Consider the following 12,111-nt stretch of genomic DNA (forward strand, 5'->3'; position numbering starts at 1 on the left):
AATTTTTTTTTTTTTGTGAATATAGTTTTGGGTAGATGATGATGTTCATAAATACAAAAAGTATTTCATCAATATATGTACATATCTTAGCCCTTTTAATCAAATCCTGATTTAAAAGAATATTTGTAGACAACCCACTTTATTCGGGGTCATTTTTATAAATTTTGAAATTAAATTAGATTAAGACCATTTTTTATAAGAAACCAAATATTTTAATATTACAAAGAAATTGACTGTTTCCAAACAAAATTTTTCTTAGGAAAAAGTCAAATTTCCATACATATGATAGTATTTTTATTCAAATCTTGATATAAAATAGTATTTGTTGACACCCCATTTTTGTCAGAGGTCATTTCTATAAATTTTGAATTAAATTAGAGTAAGACCATCTTTTAATAATTAATCCAACTATAAGGCTACAAAAAAATTGACTTTTACGAACAAAATTCCAAAGAAAAAGTTTGTCATTGCAAATGTAGTAAGCAATGCCAATGGTCGAAAAATTAAAAAATTTTGTCAATAAAACTTCTAAATTTTCAATGAAAAATTTCGTTGAGAAAGGCAAAAAATTGTTAAAAATGTCGGTTAATCCATCAATAATAATCGTATCAAGTCCGTAAAAAACTATTGAATTTACCTATGTTTTGTCAATGATGAGGTAATTAATTACCTATGAAATTCCATCGATATTTTCATCAGTAAAATCTATAAAAATCATCATAAATAATCCAGTTCTCATCTCAACTCAAAATTGAAATCCACTATTCATAACAAAAGTTAGTGTTGAACTATGAAATTGAAATTTAACTTGAAATTCAAATTAAAATATATAAATATCAATTCAAATATTTGACCCCTAAAGTATGGGTGTTTTTTGTCGCCTGTATAAAGGCTTTGTGTTTCGATTTAAGGTCGCTACCAATAGCTTTTTGTGCGATTGCAAAATGTTGTAATTGTACAGGTTCTTTTTATTCAAAGCTAGTGATGTTTATGTCACCAGCAGTCTTCAGTCATTCAAGCTAATGACTTGTAATGGCGTGCTGGCTGATTGGTTTAATGAAAAATCACCTTTAAAAAAAAGTATGATACAAGGACACCAGACATTACATTGGTGTCATAATGCCCTCTTTAGCAGTAACACCAAAGAAACACCCTAATCAAAACTATACACGACACAAACCTTTTTGTGGCATAATTGCCCCTATCAAAAAACCAATATATATGAAACACTTCTAAAACAACTCCAAAAACATGAAAGCCACTATATGAAGCACTATATGCACACGGTAACACCTCAATGCAGCCAAGGGGCACAGGAAAAAGAAGCATCAATACAAAGGCATTACAGCTTTAACATTTTGTTATTGTTTATTAAACATTTTGCTATGTAACATTAATGTCTCCACTCTTTGAAGATTTCTCAATCCAAATCCTTAAAACTCAACAAATGCATTGGAATCAAAAGTTTAGGATCATGATTTCTTTAATACCATGGGGTACACTGCAAATGAAAAAGGTAATTTTTTTTAATATTTATTGATAAAACTAGATTTTTGACCTTCCTAATAAGGAGAAGAAGAGGGCGAAACATTTTTGTTAACTAAATTGCACTTATTCCACACTTGTGCACCTCTTGATAAGATGACCGATGTATCATTATTTTTAAATAGAGGATTTTGAAGAGTTTTCTTGATTAATGCGTCATGGCAAAATTGACCAAGTCCTATAAGCTCAATGCAACAATTATCCGTAACAATTCCAGTCTTGAATATACTTGTGAAAACTTCAATGACACAATGCAATGTCATCTTAGTTTCACAATTGTTTGCCTTGATGGGATCAACATCACGAGCCATGACCACTCCACTTGCCATAATAGTCAAAACTCCAAAAACAACATAAACATTGAAACTTGCCATAACGACTCAAGGAGTAATTGATGTCTCTCGTTTTGGTTGGCAGAATACTTTGGTACTACTGCAAGAATTAGTTTGCCTAGAAAATGGTTATTTATAGCATAACCATGAGGAAGGAGAGACTAAGATGTATTCAAAAACGTTTTAATGAGATTTCAGGTTCAATAGCATTAAGTTTTTCAGTGTATGAATTAATTTGATAAATTTTCAACCAAAAATTTTTTTTTAGTAGGATAGCATTTAGTAATTTTCAGTTATAGAATATTTTAAAGGAAAGTTACATTAGTCTCAAAAACAAAAATTTTCCGGCCACCATATTAAGTTTGATAGTTTGTGACATTAATGCAGCAAATATGAATAAAAAACACAAGAAATAGTAATCTCTCGGCATAATAAATCCAATTCCTTTTCAACATTCGAGCTGTAGATTTTCAAGTTGAAACTTTAAGTTCTTAACAAATTGGAAAAATTATAGAAAAATGATATTGATAAAAAAGAAATAATATTCAAGTGCAATTTCACATCAATTCCTTATTCGTAAGATTAGAGTAAATTGCAGACAATCAGATACCAATTACATATTTATTATTTAAACTTACATCATCCTGCAAAACCTCAAATGTCAATTTCTTGCATTGTCTCAAAGCTTTCTCTTCACCTTTCCTAATTTACATATTGCCCTAGAATATAAAGCCAGCTACAAGCTACATTAATAAGACAATGAAAAGTATTGAGAGAGAATGAGAGAGATGAGGTGAATTCCAAAAAGGCTCTCTTCTTCCAAGATCACATTGTCTCAATATTCCGAAGCAACTTTCAGGCGAATGGGGTTTTCCAAAAGAAAGCTAGCCAATTACAAGCCTTTCTCTCATGCTTCTAAGCTGCTTGTGTTGTTATCTGGCTTGATGCCTAATTCAGACGTCACTACTTCATTGATTGCAATGTGGTAAGCTTGGCACAATAGTTTTCCAATATGTATATATTGACTATACTATCTTCCATGAACTCTGGGATAGGGAATCAGATATGGTTTTTACAAGTCTTTACATTAATTTTGTAGATACAAGTGTCAATACCAGTGCCAATGATAAAGCATCCAATAGCTATCGGACACAAATAAGTTGGAGAAAATTGAAGAGTCCATGTTACATATTCCTTTAATTTTAATCATTTAGCATTTGGTCATAATATTTGGGCTAGTTTCTTTAGTAACAGCTCTTCTATTCATTGAACATCCCTTTATGTTCCGTGACAAGTTCTTCTGTCTTTGGAACCTTTGGTGTGATAGTTGGAATATTCAGTAGGTAATGCCAAAAGGGTTTAGAGAACTCATGACTATCTGGAACTCGTGCAGCATGGCAGAAGGAAATTGTAATGTTTGGAAGCTAACCATCTTTGCAGTCACGTGGCCAATGTACTCTCTAATTTCCGGATGACAGGTTGCGACAGGGACACCGAACCAGCCTTTACCCCGAGGGGCAATCCCAAGTAATTAGTAGGCCAGTTACCCACTTTGCATTTAATGCTTTCAGCTCAGGGAGCAACTTGATTCTGCTGCAATCCAACTCCGAATAACTGACTTTTCTGGCAATTAGAGAGTAAATTAATTTTTAACGTTCGCTAAAATTTGCAGCAAATTTGGTTTCTTTTAATATCCTTTTCTATATGCATCCAAGGTTTTGGTTTCTTATAGTTTGTTTACGGTCAGGTATGCATCATGATAAGAGGAAGTTCTTTGTTATTGTCTCATAGGTCTATGTTATTGTGTTCCCAAGTGATCAATCATGATAATCCTCTTTGTTGGCATATATATAATATAAGTTGAATTCAATTAAAATATGGAATTCTCAGGCTAATCATTAAAAGCTAACAAGACTTAAAACATTTATCATAATCTCTGTCAACTTGTCCAGGGATGGAGCACTGGAGTCCTCTTAGAGTGGCTGTGGTAGCTCTGTTATTATTGTTGGTCTTTCTTAGGAATAACAATGAACACATTAACCTTCAAAAAAAAAAAAACAATGAACACATTACTTCCAAAAAAAATGAACACATTAAATTAAGAGAAAAAAGAAGGAAAAGTTATACATAGAAAAGAAGCAAATAGATGAAGAAAATACATTCTAATAAAATTAGATTATAAATCTCATCTACACATTCTATAAGAAATGAATATAATTGGAATTCTTCAAAAATGAATATAAGTATTAGTTTCTACCCATCAGTACCCGATCAAGTTGAATACATATAAATGCTATTGAAGCTGAAATGTCTTTAAGGTTTTTATAATGTCTTCCCTCCCTTCACCCTATAAAAGAACATTTTCCGGGCAAATCAATTCTTGCAATAGTACAAAAGTATTCTGCCAACGATCAAAAAAAGAGAAGTTAGTATTCCTTGCATGTAATGGCAGGTTTCAAAGCTTATGTTGCTTTTGGTGTTTTGGTGATTATGACAAGTGGAGCGGTCATGGCTCATGATGTTGATCCGATCAAAGCAAACAATTGTGAAACTAAGATGACAACGTATTGTGTTTTCGAGGTTTTCACTAGTATATTCAAGACTAGAACCGTTTCTGATAATTGTTGTCATGAACTTATAGGACTCGGTCAACTTTGTCATAATGCATTGGTGAAGAAAACTCTTGAAAATCCTCTATTTAAAAATAACGATATGTCAGGGATCTTATTAAGGGTAGCTCAAGTATGGAATAAGTGTACTTTAGTTGGCGAGGATGTTTCGCCCACTTATTCCCCTTGAGAAGGTTATATTAATAATTTATTTTATCAATAAAAATTCTAAAAAAATAATATACTTTCAAGGTTGTTCTTTTTTTGATAAAAACGCAAATCAATTTCATTATAATCTTCAGTTTGTTCATTTATGTCATGATAATGAAAAGTAAATTTTTTTTGTGTATATAGTCTTGGGTAGATGATGATGTTTATAAATACAAAAAGAATTTCATCAATATACATACATACATACATACCTTAGCACTCTTATTCAAATCTTGATATAAAAAAATATTTGTAGACAGCCCACTTTATTCGGGGTCATTTTATAAATTTTGAAATTAAATTAGATTAAAACCATTTTTTATAAGTAACCAAATATGTTAATATTACAAAAAAAACTGACTGTTTCCAAATGGAATTTTTTTTAGAAAAAGTCAAATTTCCGTACATATCATAGAATTTTTATTCAAATGTTGATATAAAATAATATTTGTAGGCACCCCATTTTTGTCCGGGGTCATTTTTACAAATTTTGAATTAAATTAGCATAAGACCATTTTTTAATAATTAATCCAATTTTAAGGCTATAAAAGAAATTGATCTTTTCTAACGAAATTCCCAAGAAAAAGTTGTCAAAAATTTCCTGGTTGAAAATGTAGTAAGTGTTATCAGAATTCTGTTTCTTCCCCATTCGCACAAAATCCTACGACTCACTCCATTTTAGAATGGATCAAACTCCATATATAGAAGACATTTCTGATCGTCATGTATAACAAAACATCTCTACCAAATATCTCCCTCGACCGAAGCAACTTTCAGGCAAATGGGGTTTTCCAAAAGAAAGCTAGCCAACTAGAACTCTCTCTCATGTTGCTAAGCCTACTTCCTATCAGCAATTTGGCAGCAGCAAGTTTGGTCCAAGCTCAGTACCGCCTACTCGAAACGGTTATGGGAGATCAGAATTTGGCTGACTATTCGTCAATGCAAAAGGTGTCTTCTTCTTCTAATCTTGCCTCAACACAACTAAAAAAGTAAAATTTAACCTGTGGCTTTGGAAATTGTCCCACATTGAATAGATACTCTATAATTTATATGTTTATTAGACATAAGCGGGCGTGTCTTAAAAGCCGGGCTCGGTTGCGTGGGCCTGTAACCAAGAGGGGCTGTAGGGTTGTCGAATGGAGGAAGGTGACCACCCTGAGGTTTGGTGTTTACCCTTTGTCTCTTGGATGTGGGTCCGGTGGGCTTACATGTCCCTTTCGTCCAAACGATTAACCTTTTATCCTTTTCAATTCGACCTAATAATTTAATTTTTATTAGGTTATCTTTTCTTTGCCTATTTCCTCATTCTCTTTTATCTTTTCAATTCTTCTTTATTCCAAAGATAACAAATTGTTCAATTCTTCTTTATTCCTAAGATTTTGTAGATTAGATCCATAATATAATAATTTAATATTTATTAAGTTATCTTTTCTTCAACTATTTTCTTTCTTTCTTTCTTTTTTTTTAATTTATGCTCATTCCTTAATTTGCTAACAAATTGTCACAGAATTTTTGTTCACAAATAGTATTTTACTAGTTCGATTAAGAAAACTTTTTATCTTTTCAATTCTTCTTTATTCTTTAATTTGCTAACAATTGACACAGAATTTTTGTTCCCAACAGTATCTTACTAGTTCTATTAAGATTGTGCAGATTAGATCCATAATCTAATAATTTAATTTTTATTAGGCTATCTTTTTCTTTGTCTATTTGCTCATTCTCTATATAGAAGAGTCTTTCTTTTCTTTTTTAAAAAATTTATGTTTATTAGGGGCGACCATGCGTTCTAAATGTTCCTAGTTCGGTAGTATTTGCTTGTAACCAAGACGGTATTAATGTTGTCGGATGCTACAAGGTGACGGGACAAAGGTTTAATGATAACCTGGTTCTATTATCAAGAGGGGCATTAAAGTGGTCGAATGCTGCAAATTGATGCTTTAGAGAGTGGTGGAGTACTTTTTAACCTTTTTTTTTTAAAGCTGAAATAAGAATTTCATTGCAGATCAGAGCAGAACCAATGCTTACGAAGACAAAAGCTGCAAAGAACAGGAAAAGGGTGTAACACGATAACTTCTCAGAAGATCATCTACCCACTAGTACTATTCTCGTTCAAATTTGTTTAGCTGTGAAGTTTTGATGAGATTCAATGCACTAGTACCGGTATGATCTCACCTTTTTAATCTTTAAATCTGTTAAAATATTGTTGCGTCCCCTACCCTTGGCAAAAGGGACTCCCACTCTCCATGGATGGGTTGCAATGTCAACTGGCCCATATCCCTTCTCTTCTAAACAACCAACTTTTTATCTTTTCAATTCTTCTTTGTTCTTTAATTTGCTAATAAATTGTTACAAAATTTTATTTTTTTACTCGTTTAATCAATTATAATTTTATATTTTTTATCTATTTTTGCTTTATAAAGCTTGTAATTAAGAAAGAGTATAAAAAGAAAATTATGATAAAAAGTTGGAAAAGGAATTAATCAAACATTTGCCTTGCTTGCTTTGCTTTACATGAGAGAAGTTAGAAGTCACCGACCAAAAACAAAACTAAACATAGAAATAAACAAAAATAAATAATGTTGTATTGAACATATTTATATATGTGTTGACCCACCCCAATTTGAGGGGTAACCAAGCAAACCCATCAATGTTCACATTTTGCTACCCATCCGTCTAGGATGGGAATGACTTTCTAACCCGATCATCTAAGTGTAGGGTTCACGTTTTCAATTCAAAAGATTAATTTATTTTATCAATATATATTTTAAAGAAATAATATACTTTCATTGTTGTTCTTTTTTAGATAAAGGCAAATCAATTTGATTATAATCTTCAGTTTGTTCGTTTATGCCATGTTAACGAAATATAAATTTTTTTTGTCAATATAGTTTTGAGTAAATGATAATGTTCATAAATACAAAAAGTATTTCATAAAAATGCATGCATATCTTATCATTTTTATTCAAATCTTGATGTAAAATAATATTTGTAGACGACCCACTTTATTCAAAATCAGTTTTGTAAATTTTGAAATTAAATTAAATTAAATTAATTTTTTATAAGTAAACAAATATTTAAATACTGCAAAGAAACTTGCTGTTTCCAATAACATTTTCTATAGGAAAAATTCAAATTTTCGCATATACCATATTATTTTTATTCAAATCTTGATATAAAATAATATTTGTAGACACCCCATTTTTGTCTACAATCTTTTTTATAAATTTTGAAATTAAATTAGAGTGAGATCATTTTTAAATAATTAGAGTAACACCATTTTTTAATAATTAATCCAATTTTAATGCTAGAAAAAAATTGACTTTCTTCAACAAAATTCCAATGATAAAGTTCGTCAAAAATTTTGTCGATGAAAATGTAGTAAGCAATGGCAATGGTCAAAAAATTAAAAAAGTTTTGTCAATAAAACTTTAAAATTTTCAATGGAAACTTTCGTTGAAAGGGCAAAAAAATGGTTCAACAAGTAGGCTAAACTGTCAATAATTATAGTATAAAATCTGTCGAGAATTATTGAATTTACCTATGAAATTTTGTCGGTGATGAGGTAATTAATAGCTATGGAATTCCATTGATGAAATTAATAAAAATAATTATAAATAATCTCTTTCTTGTCTTGACTAAAAGTTCAAATCCACGATTCATAACAAACGCTAATATTGAGCTATGACATTCAAATTTAACTTGAAATTCAAATTAAAATACATAAATATTGATTAAAATATGATACAAGGACACGAGACGTTACATTGGTGTGAGAATGCCCACTTTAGTAGTAATTACCAAAGAAGCACCCTAATCAAAACTGTACACGACACAAACCCTTTTGTGACATAATCGCCTTTATAAAAAAAAAAACAGTATATATGAAACACTTTTAAAACAACCCCAAAAATATGAAAGCCACCATATGGAGCACCATAAGCACACAGTAACACCTCAACGCAGCCAAGAAGCACAAGAAAAAGAAGTAGCAATACAAAGATATCACAGTTACAACATTTTGTTATTATTTATTAAAACATTTTGTTATGTAACATTAATGTCTCTGCTTTTTTAAGATTTCTCATTCCAAATCCTGAAAACCCAATAAATGCATTGGAATCAAACGTTTAGGATCGTGATTTCTTTAATACCATGGGATATATTTCAAATGACAAAGGTAATATTTTTTCAATATTTATCGTAAAACTAGATTTTCAACCTTCCTCATAAGGAGAAGGAGAGGGTGAAACATCTTTCTTAACTAGTATGCACTTATTCCATACTTGTGCACCCCTTGATAAGATCACCGATGTATCATTATTCTTAAATAGAGGATTTTGAAGAGTTTTCTTGATTAATGCATCATGGCAAAATTGACCAAGTCCTATAAGCTCAATGCAACAATTATCCGTAACAATTCCGGTCTTGAATATACTTGTGAAAACTTCATTGACACAATGCAATGTCATCTTAGTTTCACAATTGTTTGCCTTGATGGGATCAACATCATGAGCCATGGCCGCTCCACTTGCCATAATAGTCAAAATGCCAAAAACAACATAAACATTGAAACTTGCCATAACGACTTAAAGAGTAATTGTTGTCTCTCGTTTTGGTTGGCAGAATACTTTGGTACTGCTGCAAGAATTAGTTTGCCTAGAAGATGTTTATTTATAGGATAACCATGAGGGAGGAGAGAGTAAGATGCATTCAAAAATGTTTTAATGAGATTTCAAGTTCAATAGCATTAATTTTTTCAGTTTATGAATTAATTTGTCAAATCTTAAATCACAAGAGTTTCTTTATTCGTGACATTAAAGCAGCAAATATGAAAGCGCGGATGGTTAGCTTTCCATGCTATTAATACAAAATTTCTATTAAAACGAGAGGTTATCATTAACATAATAATTAATTAGTTATTTATCTATATTTTATTGGACACATATAATCTTGGATTACGTAACAAGACATGGTCTTCTTTCGTGTTATAAATCTTATTCCTTTTTCAATCTTCGAGCTCAAGATTAACTTTTATCAATATTTGAGCTTGAGATTTTCAATTTTCAATTAGGTTCTTAACAAATTGAAAAATTATAGAAAAAATGATATTCATAAAAAAGAAATGATATTCAAGTACAATTTCAAAATGAGGCTGAAAGTTGATTTTATATAAAGTGGGTTTCACTTGGCAAAGAGGGGATTTTGGTAGGTTTTGAATAAGGTGGTTATAGTTGGGTCAAATTCTATTTAATTCTGTTTAAGTTTCAACTGATATATGTAGAATATCAGTCAAATTGAATTAACGAGTTAAGTGAAAAAATGTGGAATTCTCAATACAATCATTAAAAGGTGACAAATTCTAATTCCTTTGCAAACTAGAAAGGTGGATGTGAGTTGGACCTGTTCATTGTACAAGATGATGGCAACAAAATTGTTGATCGCAGTAAGCAAAATGCATATGCTCTGGTCTGAGGATGGAGCTTTGGAGTCCTCTTAGAGTGGTTGTGGTACCTTTGTTATTATATAGTTGTTGTTGGACTTTCTTAGGAATAACAATGAACACATTAAATTAAGAAAGAAAAAAGAAGGAAGAGTTATATATGGAGACTGAGCAAATAGTCGAAGAAAGGATAATCTAATAAAATTGGATTATAAATCTCATCTACATATTCAATAAGAAACGAATATAATTGAAAATATTAAGGAACAAATATAATTAAGAGTTTCTACACATTAGTACCTGATCAGGTGGAATACTTATAAATGCAAATAAAGCTGAAATGTCTTTAAGATTTTTATAAGGTCTTCCCTCCTTTTACCCTATAAATGAACATTTTCTTGACAAATTAGTTATTGCAGCAGTACAAAAGTATTCTACAAACCATTAAAACAAGAGTAGTATTCCTTGAGTGTAATGGCAAATTTCAACGTTTATTTTGCTTTTTGTGTTTTGGTAATTATGATAAGTGGAGCGGTCATGGCTCGTGATGTTGATCTGATCAAACCAAACAATTGTGAAACTAAGATGACAATGCATTGTGTGATCGAGGTTTTCGCCAACATATTCAAGGCCGGAACTGTTTCTGATAATTGTTGTCATAAACTTATAAGACTCGGTCAACTTTGTCATAATGCATTGGTGAAGAAAACTCTTCAAAATCCTCTATTTAGAAATAATGATACATCAGTGATCTTATCAAAGGCGGCTCAAGTATGGAATAAGTGTGCTCTAGTTAGTGAGGATGTTTCACCCACTCCTTCTCCTTGAGAAGGTTAATATTTTATTTTATCAATAAAAGTTACAAAGAAATTATATACTTTCATTGTTGTCCTTTTTTGGATAAAAGCAAATCAACTTCATTATAATCTTCAGTTTATTCATTTTTTCATTTATGCCATGATAATGAAAAGTAAATTTTTTTTGTGAATATAGTTTTGGGTAAATGATGATGCTCATAAATACAAAAAGTATTTCAAAAATATGCATACATATCTTAGCACTTTTATTCAAATCTTGATGTAAAATAATATGTGTAGATGATCCACTTTATTTGGGGTCATTTTGTAAATTTTGAAATTAAATTAAATTAAGACCTTTTTTTATATGTAACCAAATATTTTAATACTACAAAGAAACTTGTTATTTCCAACAACATTTTCCGTAGGAAAAAATGAAATTTTCGTACATGTTATAGTATTTTTATTCAAATCTTGATACAAAAATATTTTAATAATGTACCTTCAATGTTGTTTGTTTTTAGATAAAGACAAATCAATTTTATTATAATCTTTAGTTTGTTCATTTATGCCATGATAATGAAAAGTAAAATTCTTTTGAGAATACAATTTTGGGTAGATGATGATGTTCATAAATACAAAAAGTATTTTAGCAATATACATACATATCTTAGCACTTTTATTCAAATCTTGATATAAAATAATATCTGTAGACAACCTACTTTATTCATGGTCATTTTTATAAATTTTGAAATCAAATTGGATTTAGACCATTTTTATAAGAAACCAAATATTTTAATATTGCAAAGAAACTGACTATTTTCAAATGGAATTTTTTTAGAAAAAAGTCAAATTTCCATACATATCAAAGTATTTTTATTCAAATCTTGATATAAAATAATATTTGTAGACACCCCATTTTTGTCCAGAGTCATTTTTACAAATTTTGAATTAAATTAGAGTAAAACCATTTTTTAATAATTAATCCAATTTTAAGACTACTAAAAAAATTGACTTTTTCCTACGAAATTCCAAAAATAAAGTTTATCAAAAATTTCAATAGTGAAAATGTAGTAAGCAATGCCAATGGTCCAAAAATTAAAAGTTTTGTCAATAAAACTTTTAAATTTTCAATGGAAATTTTCATTGAGAAAGGCAAAAAAAATTATTAAAAAAGT

General features: G+C 30.1%; 1 protein-coding gene across 1 annotated transcript; it reads right to left on the reverse strand.

Annotated features, from left to right (window-relative positions):
- Nucleotides 8,911-9,276, reverse strand: LOC108662726. Its single transcript, XM_018124237.1, has one exon. The coding sequence runs from the start codon at nt 9,274-9,276 to the stop codon at nt 8,911-8,913; it is 366 nt and encodes a 121-aa protein (XP_017979726.1).

This window comes from Theobroma cacao, chromosome 7 (assembly GCF_000208745.1).
Source record: "Theobroma cacao cultivar B97-61/B2 chromosome 7, Criollo_cocoa_genome_V2, whole genome shotgun sequence".
Taxonomy (NCBI): Eukaryota; Viridiplantae; Streptophyta; class Magnoliopsida; order Malvales; family Malvaceae; genus Theobroma; species Theobroma cacao.